Genomic DNA, 19,825 nt, shown 5'->3' on the forward strand with positions numbered 1-19,825 from the left:
ATGAAAACATGTTTTAAGTTGTGATTTACCACCACTGGCACGTCATCGGGCCTGTGGTCATCGTGGCCCCGAGAGTTGTGGCCCCCGCTGCGGCAGGCGTCCCTAATTTTTCAGTATTGAAGGTGGCAACCCTAAGCATGGATGTTATGTGACTGAAATCACAAAACGTGATTGGTGTGATGTCACAGAAAGAGTCAGTGCACTAGTTGATCAGGAAGCTCCGATGAAAAAATGCATGCAAAAATTACCCAAATTCACCCTATGGTTTATGCTGTATGGTAACAGTCAACGAAGAAACCAAGTAGGGCTAAACCTGTAAGTACGTTCTTGTCCAAATAGCTTTATGAAGTCCGACTATACGAAATAGCCTCTGAAAAAAACGAATTGCATACAGATTAATGTGAAGTAAATAACTTATATAGGACTAAGTAGCCTACACTTAACTTAAAATGTTGAACATAAACTTAACTCTTGTTCGTTTACCGTTTAGGCTTACGATTATTTTTAGTTAAACACTGGATTTTCATTGCTTAAATAAAAAACTGGAGAACTGGAGGTACAACTTTTGACTGGTGTTGTACCATTAGTATTAGTAGTAGTAGTATTACTAGTAGGCCTAGTAGTAGTAGTAGTAGTAGTAGTAGTAGTAGTAGTAGTAGTAGTAGCCTGGTCCGTGTACCTGGTGGCCATTGATTTACAACCCGTGTTGACAAACGCAAAATAGGGCCGTAATATAGTTGTCATTTTAGTTAGGCTACTTAAACCCACATTTAGTTATAATGGCTTGCTTTTGATTGTTATTTTTTTGGGGGAGAATAATGAAATAACCATATAACACAAATGGTATAACGAGCAATTAATTGTTGTTTAGATTATTCCATATCCTTTATGCTGGTAGGCATATATCTGGCAAAAAATTATAAAAAGAAATAGGCTCGTCATATCGCTTTGTTCATTTCGGATGTCAGAACCAAATGGGGAAATGCTTGGTTTCCGTTGTTTTGTTTTATTTTGGAATAACAGAATAACCATATACCACAAATGGTATAACGAGACATTTTCTCGTTTGTTTGCTTGATTCGCCGTATTATGCATACTGGCACTAGTGAAAAAGAGAGAAAGGGAGATGTGCAATGATTGGAGGTGTTATTACTTCTCAACACCAGAGGGCAGCAACGACTAGCTTTTTTCTTTTTTTACCTGTGATCTGTAGACCTACAATCTTGACGACACAGCAGCAGGTTCTTTAGTAGCAGACACACACACACCAAGCTGTATGCACATGTTGACCGACTTTGCTAATTGATACTTAATAAACAATAATCTTTGATGGACCCAAGATTCAATAATATATTTTAGAAACATTACAAGAGGGGGCTCCAGTGTGTGTAAACAAGCCAAAAGTGCCTTAAGGTATCAGTAGAAAAAGACTCATTAAGCTCATCTCAACGTTCCCTATATCTCCTTGGTATTTCACTTAAACTCTCTTTGAAAAATACATTACAAAACCATCCCTTACAAACCTAATATATTAAATGTGTGGAATAACTGTTGTAATTGTAATGCATCATTCAAATTACTTGATTTATTAAATGACTTGATGAGGACAATAAGAACATTAAAAACGTTTTTAAAAAGGTCATATAACCACTTTGAACAATCATTGAAGTTTAGAGGAGCATGTGAAACATCCAAAAATCACATCTACCAAATCAAAGAAAATTGTATAATAAGAGCGAAACACATTACAAGAGACTTGTCCTAATGTGTGTAAATGTTTGTCCATTTATTATTCAACCTCAGAATTTCATTATTTTGTCATATGTTTATGATAACTGAGTGATTTTGATGAGGACACCCAAGGAACTTTATTGTGATTTTCACCCACATAGCAGCCTGCAAACACAGAAAATGAACTAGCATGACTAAACAATTCCAAAAACACAATTAAAATACATTGGGCTACCCTAGACACACAAACTTTAGAAGCATTGCTTTTTGCTCTGGTGGATCGATATGATCCATGTTCTACCTCTCGGGCTGCTCGGGTGCACACACAGTTGAATCTGACTTGAATTAGTCGGAGAACGTGAACTAGAATTGGCCTTTTAGGAACCGCTTTAGCCCAGACTGACTTGTTAGGTTAATTCAAGTCAGGTTTGGGACTTTAATCACGGATTTTTTGAGCGGCCTTTATGGAACGGCCCCAGGCAAATATCACCTTTGCAGGTAGTTTTATTACTATTTTACATTTACATTTATTCATTTAGCAGACGCTTTTATCCAAAGCGACTTCCAAGAGAGAGCTTTACAAAGTCACTGATAATAACAACAAGATAGCCCCAAAGCATTGCAGGTAGCCAAAAACAGAAGTACACATTGTGAACAACCAAAAAATATGTGCTAAAGGGAAGAAACCATAAGAGCATGTAGTTAAGCAAATTACAATTACACACCATGAATCTCTAAGTGCAAGTGTATTTTAGCGTGTCCTACCTACATTTACATTTAGTCATTTAGCAGACGCTCTTATCCAGAGCGACTTACAGTAAGTACAGGGACATTCCCCCCGAGGCAAGTAGGGTGAAGTGCCTACACAACGTCATTTTTTGGCACGGCGGGGAATCGATCCGGCAACCTTCTGATTACTAGCCCGACTCCCTCACCGCTCAGCCATCTGACTCCCACCTGACACACCTGGCCTGGTATTAGCAGGCCCGCCCATAAGGGGGGAAAGCTGTGGTGCCAGCAATAATCATGTTCATCCTAAATATTTCGCAAGCGCAGAATTCCAACGAAATCCCTCAGAATTTCAAATTGAATGCATTGGTCTGAGGCAAAAATCGTACAAACTTTTCAACTCATATTACGTCTCTATTCTTTGAAATATTTTACCTGTAAACATTGCCACCAGTGTAGGAAGGTCTGTGATAGCAATCGAAGGAAGTCTGTCAACCCATAAACTGATACAACTACGTTCACATTAGACTAGCTACTGTAACCAATATTAAAATATTAGCCAAAAATCCCAAGATTCAGCCCTGAAGATAAATGACACGGAAACACTTATCAATCAAAATTACGCCATATAGACAGGGCCAGGGAGTTTTCAGGCGATCTTTATGAGGATGGATCAACACTTTTTTGCCCCCTTCATTCCTGGTGGCAGTTATCTTTTTTATGGCAATTAATGGCAAAATCCGGCTGCAAAATACAAATTGAGAATGAGATAACAACAATTATTAAATGCTACACCAGTAAAAACAAAACAAAAAACTACTTTGTTCCTCTCAACTGACTCCCAATATGTGATCACAACAATGTGTTTCACAAGAAGAAGTTATTAATGGGACAGGAAGCTGAATGAGACAAGCTAGTGGACATTGTCTATCAGACAATGTCAATATACTTGTGTGTGTGTGTGTGTGTCTCCAAGGTCAGCGATGTTGGTTCTACTCCTGTGTCTCCTAGTGCTCCTCATCCCTGGAGGCATAACTGCTGGTGAGTCTTTGTGTGCTATCAAGATGCAGAAACACACCTGTGTTGACTAAACACATGTTGCTGAAAATATTACAGCTGTAGCGTTATAATCTAGCAGACACCCACATTAGGGGTGGGAATCTTTTGGTAACTCAAAAGTTTTTATAAAAACAAGGTTTTTTACATTTGTGAATCGATGTGAACTGCTAGAGGACTGAATCGCGATTCAAACGTCTCTTCGCGTCACAGCCCCTTCACTCTGATTTGCTGCAGACCAGAGGACCAGTTTCCTAAGCTTCACTCTGATTTACTGCAGACCAGAGGACCAGTTTCCTAAGAATATTTTGACTCGAGAAATGGGCACTGCAAAGTTAATATTTTGATGGTGTCTTTTTTATAATCCAACGCGGTAGGCTGCAGCGATTTAACTCATGCAATCAAAAAAGGCTTTCGCAATTAAATGCAATTTACCATAGTAAGCAAAATAGGGAAATTCTGGTTTTGTTATTTAGAAGCAAATTTGCTTTTACAACCGATATTCAGCTGTTTTCAAAGGGGCTGGCTAGCTAACAGAATGACAATAGATCTGACAGAATAGATTAATGCCTAAATAGCCTACCGCGATTGAACTAAGCTCAGGGGCGGATCTAGAGATTTTCATCCGGGGTGGCAATGCGGTGGCAGAAGGAAGTTGTTGGGTGGCCTCATGGAGTCGAATCCAAAACCCAGATTCCAGGAATCTGTATTTGTGTCAAACATCCTAATCACTGACTGCATCATGGGCACTGTGCACTAGTATACTGTAGATGAAGGTAAAATGTCAAGTAAAATGTTTACTCTACTATAAAATACTGTAGGTGTAAGTGTTTCAGACCTTCTGAGATTGACTAAAAAAGTTCATAGTAAGGCTTGGTAGTTTTGTCCTTAAAATTTATTTATTTTTCGTAGACATGTCATCACGCATATACAAAATACTTTTATTAAGCTCCCCTTGATAGTCCCAGATGGATTATGTCTTTGTGTCTGTTCTTCCAATAGAGTTTGAGCTGATTGGTTCACCTGACCCCATCGGTGCTGTAGCTGGTGATGATGTCATCCTGCCGTGTACCCTGGAACCTCCCATCAATGCAGAGTTCCTGACAGTGGTGTGGTCAGTGTGTGACCAGAAATGTATACCGAATCTAGTACATTTATACCGAGAAGGCCGTAACTTAAATGCCGGCAAGAATCCATCTTACAAAGACCGGACAATGCTGTTTGAAGAAGAACTGGTCAAGGGCAACGTCTCCCTGAAACTCTTCGGAGTGAAGCTGGAGGATGAGGGGAGCTACACCTGTCGTGCTGTTAAGACAGGTGTAGGTGTAGACAGCCAGGAGGAGACCGTCATCCATCTCAGTGTTGGTACGTTAGATAAAATAGAGAATATGTTAACGTTGAAAGGTTCCTGATTTCTCTGATAGTCGCATGTCTGTCACTGTAGGCATGGTTTCTATACCAGATGTATCCATCCTGGGAGTTAACGACACTGGGATGGTTCTCCAGTGCGTGGCCAAAAGCTGGTACCCAGAACCTGAGCTGGAGTGGAGGGAGAGTGAGGGACAACTCCTCCATGCTGATGTCACACAGACAGACAAAGACCCTGACGGACGCTACACTGTGAGAAGCAAGGTGACCGTACAGAAGACAGACACCAACATGTTCACTTGCAGAGTTGAGCTGCAGGGACTCAACCAGACCAGGGAGACAGAGATCCACATTCCTGGTGAGGTTGTTTATTGTTATTTTTAATTTGTGCTTTTTACTTCTGTCTGGCAACCTTATCATGTTGACCCTCCTGTGACTTACAGATCAACTATATCTGCTGAAAGGTGCCTCCTATGATTCAATAGTTCCAACAATAGCCATTGTTGCTGGAAACATGGCCATCTTCATCGGAGTAGCAGTATTCTGCTACTTTCAGAAGAAACGTACATCATCAGGTATTACAATTATTAAGAGACAGTCAACTGTGTGTGTAGTTATGTCTTATGGTAGACAAGTTATTTCCCCCTGTCTTTTTAACAATGTTTATGACTCTAAAGGGAAACACGTTGACCATGATGAGCCACAGAGCAGTGCCCAAATGCTTCCAGGTAGTGTGTGTGTGTGTTGTGTGTGTGTGTGTGTACAGTATGTTTGTGTTTGTGTGTTGAGGTTGAGGAGGGCCTCCTATTGGTTGAGTCCTTGAATGAGTTCTACTATCAGACTGGTGTGGTGTTCCTCTTCTCACCCCAGCCTCACTCACAACACCTACCATTCACCCAGTCAGCAGGGCAGTCTCATTCACCAGAACTACTATTCACCCCAGTCTCACTCACAACACCTACCATTCACCCCATTCAGCCTCACTCACAACACCTATTATTCTGCTACTTTCAGAAGAAACGTACATCATTAGGTATTACAATTAGTAAGACACACTCAACTGTGTGTGTATTTATGTCTTATGGTAGATAAGGTATTTCCCCCATGTATTTCTAACACTTGTTTATGACTGTAAAGGGAAACAAGTGTCCAAATACTTCTAGGTAAAGAAGATGAACCACATGGACAAGATGTCTCAGTGCTTCCAGGTAGTGTGTGTGTGTGTGTGTGTGTGTGTGTGTGTGTGTGTGTGTGTGTGTGCAGTATATTTGTGTTTGTGTGTTGTGTGTTGGTTGAGTCCTTGAATGAGTTCTACTATCAGACTGGTGTGGTCTTTCTCTCCTCACCCTAGCTTCACTCACAACACCTACAATTCACCCAGCCAGCCAGCCTCATTCACAACACCTACTATTCACCCCAGCCATTATTAGTGGTGTTTGTGTTGTTGCCGACGAGTGGGGATGCTAATACAGACACTCTTTCATCATCAGGGAGTCAAGTCAACGAGGATGATGGTAGTGATAGTGGAGCCTGTACAGACAGTGATGAAGACGGTGACGTTGTGAAGAAGGTGACAGATTCAAGACTTGTTTGATTGAAGACCATGCCAGAATCCTACTCCCCACTGCATATTATGGAACCTAGTAGGACTGTCATATCATGTGAGATCTATCAGAATATTTTTACAAATATTGGTTTTGCATCCATTTCTGTTAAAACTGAAAAATGTGCGTGTGTTTACATGTGTGACGAGTGCAGTAACACGTCAAGCTTTTTGTAAAACATTTTTTGTACAGTTTCTACATTTTATCTTGTTTGTTATGTTTACTGTATGCACCTGCCAACCAAAGTAAATTCCTTGTTTGTGACCACTTACTTGGCGATTAAACACGATTCTGAAAACCGTTTTTACATTTACATTTAGTCATTTTAGCAGACGCTACAGTAAGTACAGGGACATTCCCCCGAGGCAAGTAGGGTGAAGTGCCTTGCCCAAGGACACAACGTCATGTGCACCGGCCGGGAATCGAACTGGCAACCTTCAGATTACTAGCCCGATGCTCTACCTGCTCAGCCACCTGACTCCCTATGGTTTACCTATGGTAATGTCTATGGGTATGTGTATGGAAGCCATAGCCTACATCACGGCTCCCTTGGAGCATGCAATACATCCCCATACATCACACCCAACCATTATGAAATTGAAGATGCTAGGTGCAACACAAGAGAGCGCAGTGTAGAGAGGCGTTACCTTTGTCGTATCACCCTTTACACTCTTGTCATAGCAGAGACTAAAATAACATGTGTACATATTTTAATAGTCATGTTGACTTTGTGCAGTACTGTAGCTTTTTACAACCCAGTCCTAACCTATAACCTAGTTATGGTAACATAATTTCAAGGTTTGCTCGTCACATTGTTATTAAGTGTAGCTAATTACAGTGATGGTGAAATGCAAGGAACTAATTGGTCATCGCCGACCACAAATCCATTTGGTCGGTGCCTGTGATGCAATCTCAAGCATGCCGTCATGTGATGTCAAGCATGAACTATTGTGGCGATGGGTGGTTACCAAGTGTTGATGATAAACAAAGATAAAAGGGGGGTTGCGTGTGAAAGGATGTTGAAAGTTAAAGAGGACCAGAGAGGCAAGTTATTACCTGTAGCTGGGTAAATTCTGACTTACTTTCCTTCGTTAGAAATAGGTATTAGGGCGGTGGTAGAGCATGACGGCAGATCAAGGGACCGCAAGTTCGAAATCCCCGGTGTAAATCGCTTTGGATAGAAGTCTGCTGAATGAATCGGCTTTAGGCTATTATTGTTAGGCTAAGTTCTTCTTTCTCAGCGGGGAGGAGGATGACGTACAAAACATTGACTGCAGCCACGATGAGACGTGCAACAACACAAAGCAACACCGGAATGGCTAGCGTGTGTGAGAATTTATGTAGCCTAATTTGTTATCGGTGTTTTGAGCTAAGTGACGTTTCCTAGTCGTTCAATAGTTTTAATCCACCAGGGGGCAGTAGGTCACTATTGACTGATTTACTGTGTCAATTGCTCGGGTAATCTCCAGTAATCCTGTTTAGAAATTCGTTTTTGTGTGTCATACGTGTTGGTTTAACTGAAAAAATGCTGATGAGAAATGGTCTGTATCGTAGTAAGTAGTGAGTAGTCTATCTTACTATTAGCGCAGTGAAGGTTTTCTCTTAAAACTAAGTACGTTAGGACTTTAATCAGTTTCGGGAATTTCTGAGTCTACTTCTGATAACGCACAACTCGTAATTGTGAAATTATATGCAATGTTATAAGTTTTTTTTGTAAAAGGGTGAAATGCAGAAAACGTCTAAACAAAGAAATCCATCCAAATTCCACGCGACTACCTCCTCTCCCCGCCCCCTTCATCTGAGCCTTGTTTCTCATAGGTCAGTCCATCTAACTCGGCCTTGCTGATAGGCCGGCCTACGTGTCAAACGTCGCAGAGTCCATCCCTTCCGTTATCGGAATCTGGAAGACACAAGGAGCTAGTCTTTGACAACAGTTAAAAAGTTCATGTTGGACTTTTTAAAGGCATCAAACGGACATATGAAGGTAAATTGTTTTGTCGAAAACGATTGATTGTCTCTAGATGTAGGGCCTATGTATTTAATTACGCGTGGTACCCATCGCGATATCCGTAGGATATCTTAGGCATCTATTATCTATTAAATCTTTACAGTTGACAATTGAATTTATCATCATCTTTAAATTAAGTTTTTTTTATTGCGTTGGTGTAACGCTAACATGTAGGCTATATATTGTTCACATTTTTTGTTTTATTGAATTATGCGCATCTACATGATAAAACTTGTTCATTAGTAACTCTAAAGTGTAACACATTTACTCACATCCCGCTTTTGGAATCCGCGAATTATGTTATGATGGTACCTAATGTTCTAATCCAATTTTGCTATTCCCGAGTATTCTATTATCCCAGTTTTGATAGGCTACCTGACTTTAAATAGGGACAGACAAGTAAAATCATAGGCCATTGGTTGTATCTTAAAACGTCGCAACGTCGTTAATTCCACACTATTTAAACTTTAAATTCTTAAAGGCTAGCATTTCTATTAGGCGCCATTTCACAGAGAAATACGTAGTCTACCATCGTTGAGCACTTTGCATAACAGTATACTTCATTTACGCTTAGCCTACTTGCTCTGTCGGTATTCCAGACTTTTTTTTAAAAACGGGGGTCACTTCGGTCTCTCTCGAGAGGCCTCCTCCATTCATAGAAATCAAACACTGTATTGTGTTCATCTCCGTGGAGCCATTCATATGACAAGCATCTGGAGCACCAGTTCTCTCCCCCTCTTCGGCGCAGTGACTGACCGTGCAGAAGGCCAGCCAGGGATGTCATCCATTAGGCCGTGGCATCTGTTCGCTGTTTGTGTGCGGTCGGACCAAGAGACAGCACAGATTAAATTAGGCAAAGGAAGCGTGACCTACAGAAAGCTGTAACACTTCAATCTAGTCCCGGAATAACCCATGCTAAGTGATAGATTTAGACCAGACTATGCCAACTATCTTGCATAACTAATTTGACACCCTCAATCCTTTTTTAAAGGGGTTTGCTGTTTATTCATGTGATGATGCTCTTCTTCTTTTTTAAACTTCTCATGAATAGAAGGAAGTCCACAGTGTTGCAGTGGTTCTAGGCTGCAGGGTTGCAGTTTGATCCTCATGGGTGACTGACTGACTGACTGGATTTAAATGGGGATGAAAGGATTACATAGACAGGGCTTCTGTGGAGGAAGCCTAGGAAGAAAGGTAGTGTGGGAATATTTGTGTTTCCCATGGTGCTGCTTTGAACAACACTGGTGCGTGCGGACCAGCCTCACGACAGACGTGTATATCAGGAAGCGTGAGAATGGTGCAGTCATAACAGGGCGCAGAAGCCCGTGCTAGCGTCAGAAAATAGGGAACCCTCTGATACGAGTGGAGGTTCTGTGTTTTGTAGAATCCTTCTCGGGTTTCTAAAAGGTTCTCTTCAGGACTGTTACTTATGTGAATGTTCTACATGGAACCCCCTTTTCAGAGAGTGCTTCTTTAGGTTCCAAAAGGGTTCTATTTAGCGGAGGTCTTGTGTTATACACAGTGTTATAGACACACAGACACACACACATTTTGGGACAACATTTTCAAAACAAACGCAGCCCACTTTCTTCGAGGCCCGAGCAGCTTGTGAATTTAACAGGCCTGTGAAAGCTAAGTGGAGGAGGTATATAAAGCTAGCGAAGCCTAATTGACATCCTCTCTTTGTGGGCTGACCACAGCCCCAGTGTAGGCAGGGCTGGCGAGCTCCTTGGAGCTGCTGGTAAGCTTGTTAACGGAGTAGCTAGCTTCACAGACTATCGGGGAGAAGAGTTTCATTCTGCGTTCAGTGCCGCTGTCGCGAGTACAGCTTGGTCGTTATTGGCCTGAAGTTTTCGAACTTTGTTCTCGGGATTAAAGAGGAATTGCAATTCTTGAGCTTGAAGTTTAATCACACTTCCTTTTTCAAAGCAAGGAAGTGCCCTTTTCAGACTTTCTTTTTGTAAATGAGAACCATTGATGCCAATATTATCGTATTAAACTGATCCATACAGGATGGTCACAGTCTCTAGTCAGACTAATCTGTCCATTAGTTATAGATGCTAGAAAAAAATGTAGTTCCTCGTGGGTTTGTTCAACAGATAGATAGAGACAGACAGAGACAGACAGAGACAGACAGAGACAGACAGAGACAGACAGAGAGAGACAGAGAGACCAGAGCAGGGGTAGGTCGGCATGGTAGCAGAGAGGCCAGCCAGCTGTGATCCGCTGTATTACGCAACACTCCATCTCCTCTTGATGACTTCATGATGTGGAACCGAGATCGGACCACAGAGGAGGAGAGGATCGGGGAGGGGGGGCCTGGGGAGGGGGGACCAGGGAGGGGGGCTGGGGAGGGGGGGCACAGAAGTCAGCTGGCGTGTGACTGAAGCATGGCCCACAGACTTAGGGTAGAGTGTGTGTTAGAGACACAGAGAGACAGACAGACAGACAGAGAGAGAGAGAGAGACAGAGAAAAAGACAGAGAGAGAGACAGAGAGAGTGGATCTGGTTATAAACGCATCTCTCTGTTTTCTGGACAGTTTACCAGTTTGTCTGGTTGAAGGAAGTCTGCTGTATGTATGTAGTGTTTTGTGGAACGTTGCTGTAGGCCTGTAGGGCGCATTGAAAAGCCTGTATCTATAGGAGCAGCCTGCTGCTGGTGGTGGCATGTCTGAGGTGGGGAGACCACAGCAGAACACACCAGACCGCTCAGATTAGAGAGTGTGGAGGCTCCGAAGAGACCACAGCACATTTCAAACGCTCTCGGCCCAGCTTTTAACAAAACCCCACGCTGACAAGGCCTCTTGTTTGGGAGATTGAGAACTTAGAACTGAGCTACACTTTAGTTATCGTGAAATTGTTTAAAGTTCAAATATTAATCGTCAGTTTATTTGCTACTGTCAGACACGAGTGATAGGATTTGGAGATGGTGTGTGTGTCGTAGTCTGTCTGTGTGTGTGTGTGTGTGTGTGTGTGTGTCTGTGTGTGTGTGTCTGTGTGTGTGTGTGTGTGTGTGTGTGTGTGTGTGTGTGTGTGTGTGTGTGTGTGTGTGTGTGTGTGCGCTCCTGATCTGGTGACCACATGTTGGCGTGTGTCAGATCCTTGTGACTCCTCATTGAGCTGCAGTTCACTAGCCACGCTCTCCCAGTCCTCGAGCATGCACCACAGGAACAGGAAGTGATGTCACCGTCCTGACACGGCCCCTGCTAATGGCCGTCCGCTGGGCCCAGCTGGAACCAAGAGGCCTGCGAGAGGCTTTCACAGATTTAACAGTGGAGCTGTTTGGACTGAAATTATAGTCTTTGCTAAATGCTTTAGAGCTTAAGCATATTTGTCCCTGTTGGCGTGCTGTGGTTGTGGATCTAGAACAGTCCATTACACAGAACAAGCCTTCTCTATGTCTCACAATGGCCTACCACTTCATTGTATAGTACAAGTATAGTATAGATGTAGTATAAGTATAGTATAGCAATAATAATCCATCAGTTTGGTTCTGAAGTGGAAGCGGATTTGACAACATTTCAGATTCCTTCAGTGTGTAAAATCATGTGATGGATTCTACACTCTATGCTGCATTAAGGGTTGATGAATGTCTTGACTGTATTTTCAGTAGAAATACCATCGTTCCTTTCCCCATTGTGAGCAATAAGTCATAATGATTTCCCACTGTAGCCTGGCTCCTACTGACAGTTCCTCTGCTCCCTAGCCCCTTACTGACTGCTCCTCTCCTCCCTAGCACCTTACTGACTGCTCCTCTCCTCCCTAGCACCTTACTGACTGCTCCTCTCCTCCCTAGCCCCTTACTGACTGCTCCTCTCCTCCCTAGCCCCTTACTGACTGCTCCTCTCCTCCCCAGCACCTTACTGACTGCTCCTCTCCTCCCTAGCACCTTACTGACTGCTCCTCTCCTCCCTAGCCCCTTACTGACTGCTCCTCTCCTCCCTAGCCCCTTACTGACTGCTCCTCTCCTCCCCAGCACCTTACTGACTGCTCCTCTCCTCCCTAGCACCTTACTGACTGCTCCTCTCCTCCCTAGCCCCTTACTGACTGCTCCTCTCCTCCCCAGCCCCTTACTGACTGCTCCTCTCCTCCCTAGCACCTTACTGACTGCTCCTCTCCATCCTAGCACCTTACTGACTGCTCCTCTCCTCCCTAGCCCCTTACTGACTGCTCCTCTCCTCCCCAGCACCTTACTGACTGCTCCTCTCCTCCCCAGCACCTTACTGACTGCTCCTCTCCTCCCTAGCCCCTTACTGACTAGTCCTCTCCTCCCCAGCCCCTTACTGACTGCTCCTCTCCTCCCTAGCACCTTACTGACTGCTCCTCTCCATCCTAGCACCTTACTGACTGCTCCTCTCCATCCTAGCACCTTACTGACTGCTCCTCTCCTCCCTAGCACCTTACTGACTGCTCCTCTCCTCCCTAGCACCTTACTGACTGCTCCTCTCCTCCCTAACATCTTACTGACTGCTCCTCTCCTCCCTAACACCTTACTGACTGCTCCTCTACTCCCTAGCACCTTACTGACTGCTCCCCCTGTCTCCAGGAGTGTAAGCTGAGCATGGAGACCCTGAGCAGGGCGGAGCTGCTGAGCCTGCTGTGTGTGCTGGAGGGAGAGCTGCAGGCCCGGGACCAGGCCCTGCAGGCCCTCAGGGTGAGTCCACAGCCCACCTTCCCCTCCCTCAGGGTGAGTCCACAGCCCACCTTCCCCTCCCTCAGGGTGAGTCCACAGCCCACCTTCCCCTCCCTCAGGGTGAGTCCACAGCCCACCTTCCCCTCCCTCCAGTGGGAGCTCTGGGGAGAGAGGGAGAGGGAGGGAGGGAGGGAGGGAGAGGGATGGAGGGAGGGAGAGAGGGAGAGGGAGGGAGAGAGAAAGAGAGAGAGACCAGTAGAGAAGTGGTCTCCCTGTGCGGTGCCTGTGTTGTGTCTAGACCACATTCCTCTCATCTTCTGGGATCAGGCCTTCTAAGGCAAGAAGTGCTCCAGCTGGCCCAGCGCCTGCCTGTCTGCCTGCCTGCCTGCCTGCCTGTCTGTCTGTCTGTCTGTCTGTCTGTCTGTCTGTCTGTCTGTCTGTCTGTCTGCCTGTCTGCCTGTCTGCCTGTCAGTCTGTCTGTCTGTCTGCCTGCTTGACATGGAGCCTGGCCTCTCGACTTCCTCTTCTCCTCTCCTTTATTTCAACGTCTCAATTGTAAACAAAAAAAATGTTTGCTTCTTTTTGTGCGTCACCTTTAACGCCTGGTTTACAGTATTGCGTTCATGAAGTTGAGAGGTATGACTTGGAGATGCAGTCACACATAGGGATTGCGTTGAAAAGTGTCTCACAGTCGGTAAAAACGGGCGATAGTGTAAAGCAGGCGTAATGTGTCACAGTCTGTGACAAGTGACTGTGGTCCAGTCAGGCGGTCAGACGGTCAGTCCTCAGACACCAGCTCACACAGGGAGGACACTCTGTAAGCCATTACCCACAATGCTTTGCTCACTGTGACTCATGCCGTCTGCCAAGGGCCACTGCCCTGCCTAAGCACAACCTGATTCTCAATACAGGAAGCAGTCACGATCACTTCCTGTTTTCTTTAAGTCTCAGTTGCCAACCTGCAGACACAAAATGGAAGTGCTTACATTTGAAGATCTTCATTTGCTCAGAGAAGTGTGTGTGTGCATGGCCAGGGAAGGAGGCAGGGAGTGAGGCAGGGAGTGAGGCAGGGAGTGAGGCAAGGAGGGAACCTGATTATGAGCTGAGCAGCATAGACAAACAACTTCCCTTCATACCCACGTCACTGTGTGTGTGTGGGAGAGAGCAAGAGACCATCTGTGTGTGTGTGTGTGGGACAGAGATTTGTGTGTGTGAGCTTGAGAGACAGACCGCATGTGTGTGTGAGTGAGGGTTAGAGCATTTTTAAACATCCGAAGAGGGCGTGACACACAGGTCGTCACTGTTGAACCGAGAGAGGGGGGGGGGGTGAGCACCATGCACTGTGTTGGTCATGCATTACTGGACGGGGAGGGGGGTGAAGAGGGGAGGCAAGGGGCGAGGAGGGGGGGGGGGGAGGCAGTGAGCACAGTGTTGGATTAGGGTGAAGGAGCCACGGGGAGGAGAAGGGAGGAGGAAATGCCTGTAGGGAGGACCTGAGTGGAGGAGGCTGAAGTGAGGAGTGGTGTGGATGGGGGAGGGGTCAGTCAAGCTGTCAGGGACCAGACAGCGTCCAGGACCACCATAGTGCGTCCATGCTGAAGACACTAGCCTCTGGGGTCTTCTGAGGTTTCCTGTTCCTGCTCTGCTGTGCATTTGATCTGCCTCTTAGCGCGTCCCCACGGAGCAGATCACATAACACAGCCCACCACGCCCCTCCCTGGGCCGCACAGATGCCCACACAGATAGCATGAATGACGTCATACATATTCCTCTGTTTGTTAGAAACACACAGGTTGAAAGTATTTGTATCTATGACTCTCCCAAGATAGGGAAGGCGGTTGTTTTGCTCACAAACTTCAATAAGCTTATTATGACCTCGGTCCATGAACAGATCAGGCAGACTTCTGGTTCTGGAGTGAATCTGTGAGAAGATGTGAGGTTCCCTCTCATCTCCTCCTCTTTTCCTCTCATGGCCCTCTGGACAAAATGAATTACTGTTGCTTACGGTACAGTTAATACTTGCCTGGTTAAATATCAATTGCCTAAAGTAAAAAAAAACGTACATGGAAAAACTTTAAAGGTTTTTTTCTTTTACAGAGACCACTGGCTCGACTGTGACAGTAAAGAGAACTGTGATCAAATCAAACTTTAACAAACTCCCTTCTCCTACTCTTCTCCTCCTCTCCCTCTTCTCCTCCTCCCCTCCTCCTCCCCTCTCCTCCTCGTCTCCCTCTTCTCCTCCTCCTCTCCCTCTCCTCCTCGTCTCCCTCTTCTCCTCCTCCTCTCCCTCTCCTCCTCGTCTCCCTCTTCTCCTCCTCCTCTCCCTCTCCTCCTCGTCTCCCTCTTCTCCTCCTCCTCTCCCTCTTCTCCTCCTCGTCTCCCTCTTCTCCTCCTCCTCTCCCTCTCCTCCTCCTTTCCCCTTCCTCTTCTCCTCCTCCCCTCCCACTTCTCCTCCTCCTCTCCCTCTTCTCCTCCTCTCCCTCTCTTCCTCCTCCTCCTCCTCTCCCTCTCCTCCTCTCCCTCCCCTCCCCCCTCCTCTCCGCAGGCTCAGCGTAGAGACCTGTACCTCCAGGAGCGTTATGGGATGTACTCCCTGAGCGACCCCTTCCTGGCCCTGCAGAGGGATGGGGAGGCTGTGGGGGGGCCGGGGGGCCCGGGGGCCACCACCAGCCCCCTGGTGGTCCTCAGGTTGGTGGTGGGCCAATGCAGGACGATGCAGGAGAAGATGCTGGTGCAGCTGGCTGCAGCTGAGACTCGACACCGCAGGGTGAGTGTGTGTGTGTGTGTGCAAAGTAGGAGCAGGGTTAGGGTGGGAGTTAGAAGAATTGTCTGTCCAATACATGGCAGGGTGGGTGAGTGTATATCTGTGTTTAGGGTAGGGTGAGTAAGGATGACTATGTGTGTGTGTGTGTGTGTGTGTGTGTGTGTACTTGTGTGCATGGGTGTGAAACCTTTTTTCTCAAAGCTGAATCAGAACCTAGAATCTTCAGGTTTTCCAAATCAGAAGCGAACATAGGGATTGCCTCTGCTCTTCCGTGATGGGGGTTAGAGTGTCAACAAGATCAGAGTGATCATGGAAGGACAGTCAAACAGCAGAATGCCCTGGTGTGCTGTCAGTCATGTGTGTCTGTCGCCCCCTGGTGGTGGCCCCAGGTCATCGCAGACCTAGAGGAGGAGAGGCGCAGGCATGCAGAGGACACAGCGGAAGGAGACGATGTCACCTACATCCTGGAGAAGGAGAGGGAGCGTCTGCTGCAGCAGGTAGGGCCCTCGCCGCACAGCTACAACTTCCACATCCATACCAGTCAGAGGAACAGGTGATTTAAGGTTGCTAGGGAGGTTAGGGTGACTGCTGGGTGACCACTCTGTGTGTGTGTGGTTGGCCCTGTGTGTGTGTGGTTGGCCCTGTGTGTGTGTGTGGTTGGCCCTGTGTGTGTGTGCGGTCGGCCCTGTGTGTGTGTGCGGTCGGCCCTGTGTGTGTGTGCGGTCGGCCCTGTGTGTGTGTGCGGTCGGCCCTGTGTGTGTGTGCGGTCGGCCCTGTGTGTGTGTGCGGTCGGCCCTGTGTGTGTGTGTGTGCAGCTGGAGTTTGAACGCGGCCAGGTGCGTCGGCAGGAGAAGCAGCAGCGCAGGCAGCAGGAGGAGGAGAGGAGCAGGCAGCAGCTGTCCCGCGCCCTAGCCTCCCGGCTGGAGCAGGAGCAGCAGGAGGCGCAGGGCCTCCGGGCCCGGCTGGAGGAGGAGCGGACCAGGGCCCTGAGGATGGAGGCCAAGCTGGAGGAGCAGCTGGCTGAGTTCGACACGGAGAGGGAGCAGCTGAGAGCCCGTCTGAGGAAGGAGGAGGCGCAGGGCGGGCGTCTTCAGGAGCAGCTGGAGGAGATGAGGAGGGAGCTGGGGGACGGGGGGAGGAAGAGGAGGGAGGAGGGGGAGAGGAGGAAGGAGCAGGAGGAGGGGGAGGGGAGGAAGGAGGAGGGGGAGGGGAGGAAGGAGCAGGAGGAGGGGGAGGGGAGGGGGCAGGAGGAGGGGAGGGGGCAAGAGGGGGGCAGGAAGGAGCAGGAGGAGGAGGGGAGGGGGCAGGAGGGGGGCCGGGGCAGGCAGAGGAAGGTTCTGTCCAGGCAGGGCCAGATCTGGGAGCCGCCTCTCTCTCCTCCTCTGAGAGTGAATGGCCTCCACAGCCCCCAGGGTGTCCAGATCCTGGAGGCTGAGAGGCTGGCTCAGGACCAGAACAACGACCAGAACACGCAGCTACCCCCCGGGCCTGCCCCTGCCTCCCCCACAGTCTCTAACCCAGCCTCCACCCCTGTCCTGGCTTCCCGCTCTATCTCCACACCTAGCGCTACCTCCTCTCCTGCCACTGCCTCCACCACAGCCTCCATCCCTACCGCAGTCTCCACCCCTCCCCCAGCCTCCACTCCTGTCCCAGCCTCTACACCTTCCTCTGCCCAGCTCTCCCAGAGCTGCACAGTCCCCTCTCTCACTTCCTGCCTCAACCCCAGCCTCAGCCCTAACCCCAGCCTCAGCCCTAACCCCAGCCTCAGTCCTCACCACAGCTCCAGCCCAAACACTAGCCCCAGCCTCAGCCCTAACCCCAGGATCAGCCCTAACCCCAGCCTCAGCCCTAACCCCAGTATCAGCCCCAGCCTCAGCCCTAACCCCAGCCTCAGCCCTAACCCCAGTATCAGCCCTAACCCCAGCCTCAGCCCTAACCCCAGCCCCAGCTACCAGTCGTCCTACCAAGCAGGCATCCACCAGCGCTTCCACGCTGCTCGCCACAAGTTTGAGGGCCAGGCTGACCCAGAGTCCCCTGTCCCCCAGTGTGCCCTACCCCCCGGGGACGCGCCCTCGTCCCCCGGATCCCCTCCGGAGGCCAGCCCCATCAGGCAGCTCGCCCGCAGCACCGTCACCCAGGTCCTGTCCCGCTTCACCACCCAGCAGGGGGCCTCCAAACCCGCCCCCTCCAACAGCTCTCCCTTCGGCACCGACTATCGCCAGCTGGCCCCCTCCTCCCCCGTCACGGCGAGGGCCTCGGGGGCCTCTCCTCTGGGGCTCCGCTCCCCCTCCATCCCCCGTGCTGACCGGGGGATCCCTCCCCCCATCCCCCCCAAGAAGCCCGGCCTGGCTCAGTCCCCGGCCTCCCCCGGCCCCAGCCCCAGGGCCGGACACATGGCTGAGCTGTCGTCCACCTGTGCTCTCACCTCCAGCCAGGACGGGGTCAAGGAGCTGGACAGGGTGGTGTCGTCCACCAGCTAGCCAGCTGGACAAGGTGGTGTCGTCCACCAGCTAGCCAGCTCAGGGCCGCTCCAAACACGTGTGAACTGTTGGCATCAGAGATGATTGGAGATGGAAACTCTTGAGTATACGGTATCTCTGTGGCTAGGGACACACCTCAGCAGCGTTGCTGTTGGTTGCTCCTCGGTTGTCGGAGGGGAAGTGAGTGTGGTGGTCAGTGTGGTCGAACAGACTGAGCTGCTCTAGCCAGTCCTGGCTGGTTCTATCTAGTTCTGGCTTGTTCTGGTCTGATGTAGCCTGGCCTGGCTGTGTTGCTGGCCTGTTTAGTTTGGTCTTTCCCTCCTACTTTCTGAGAGTACTCTGAAGTACTTGAATACTCCCAGGTACTCGAAGTACTTCTGAATATCCCCAAGTACTCCTGAATGCTCAGAGGTACTCCTGAACACTGTCATGCATTATCATTTATTTATTTACATTGTGTAATTGATTTAAGCATAGCACTGTATATCGTGGGGGGGTTCTGCATCTGCTTGTGTTTATTTGGTTACTGATCTGGTATTTACAAAAGTAATCACTATGATACAGTCAGGAGCACTCAGTGAGGGGGGATCATGCGTTGAAAGATCTATGAGATCAACATGGATGTATGTGACTTAATGAGGGATTACACTCAAATGTGCCAACTTGCTGATTAAACGTGACTGTTAAGCGTGTTGTGAAGAAGGTGCTGATGATGCTTTTCCTCCAAGGTGAAGTCTACCTGTCCGAGTTTTATGTTTTGATATCGAAGACAACGAGGACAGGAACGGTTTTATATTTTAATTTCATAAAAACAGTGAGAGATTTTCAAACTCCATGCACGCTGATTTCACATTCCAAATATCTCTGGGATTATTTATAGTTATAATATTGATAATAATATTGTGTAGATTTGGATGATTATGGATGATTATACCGTATGTTCAGTATATTATGTCCTCATAGCTGTTGTTTAGAAACATGTACAGTGTATTGTATTATATACATGAGAAAACATGCCAGTAGGACTACATATTTATCACCCAAATAGTATACTGCTCAGGCTGCACAAAGTAACTGTATTTAAAAACATTGACATACTATATTTTGTATGTATTGCTTAGCATCAGAGTATAAAAATCCTCTAAATCCTGCTTGTATGCTTAGGAAGAAGACAGGCTGTTCCTCCTGTCAGATAGGTACGGGGGCGGGGTGTATATAGGACACAGGAAGTGACAGACAGGAAGTGGAGGTGGAGTGTGTATAGGACACAGGAAGTGACAGACAGGAAGCGGAGGTGGAGTGTGTATAGGACCAAGGAAGTGACAGACAGGAAGCGTGGGCCGGTGTGTATAGGACACAGGAAGTGTCAGACAGGAGGCGGGGTGTGTATAGGACACAGGAAGTGACAGACAGGAGGCGGGGTGTGTTTAGGACACAGGAAGTGACAGACAG

The 19,825-nt window shown here is 47.6% G+C and overlaps 2 protein-coding genes across 10 annotated transcripts; both read left to right on the top strand.

Moving 5' to 3' along the window:
- The first annotated feature begins 245 nt into the window (after nt 1–245).
- On the top strand, nt 246–6,760 carry LOC124471093 (butyrophilin subfamily 1 member A1-like). Of its 9 annotated transcripts, none has more exons than XM_047025438.1 (8): nt 246–315; nt 3,437–3,501; nt 4,519–4,881; nt 4,961–5,242; nt 5,328–5,459; nt 5,562–5,612; nt 6,022–6,092; nt 6,375–6,760. In XM_047025438.1, the coding sequence occupies exons 1-7, from the start codon at nt 269–271 to the stop codon at nt 6,045–6,047; spliced, it is 966 nt and encodes a 321-aa protein (XP_046881394.1). In that variant the 5' UTR covers nt 246–268; the 3' UTR covers nt 6,048–6,092; nt 6,375–6,760. The 9 variants fall into 9 exon arrangements, 7 of the variants coding, with proteins under 7 accessions (XP_046881394.1, XP_046881389.1, XP_046881390.1 ...); XM_047025433.1 differs by having other exon boundaries at nt 6,048–6,092; XR_006956485.1 differs by having other exon boundaries at nt 5,562–6,092.
- Nucleotides 6,761–7,486: 726 nt separating this feature from the next.
- On the top strand, nt 7,487–19,819 carry cttnbp2nla (CTTNBP2 N-terminal like a). The gene is made up of 8 exons (XM_047026503.1): nt 7,487–7,812; nt 8,307–8,472; nt 13,043–13,183; nt 15,675–15,896; nt 16,283–16,390; nt 16,709–17,017; nt 17,315–17,509; nt 17,771–19,819. Exons 2-8 carry the CDS (start codon nt 8,434–8,436, stop codon nt 18,371–18,373), a joined length of 1,617 nt encoding a protein of 538 aa, XP_046882459.1. The 5' UTR covers nt 7,487–7,812; nt 8,307–8,433; the 3' UTR covers nt 18,374–19,819.
- The last annotated feature ends 6 nt before the right edge of the window (nt 19,820–19,825 follow it).

Source organism: Hypomesus transpacificus, chromosome 9 (genome assembly GCF_021917145.1).
Source record: "Hypomesus transpacificus isolate Combined female chromosome 9, fHypTra1, whole genome shotgun sequence".
NCBI classification, from domain to species: domain Eukaryota; kingdom Metazoa; phylum Chordata; class Actinopteri; order Osmeriformes; family Osmeridae; genus Hypomesus; species Hypomesus transpacificus.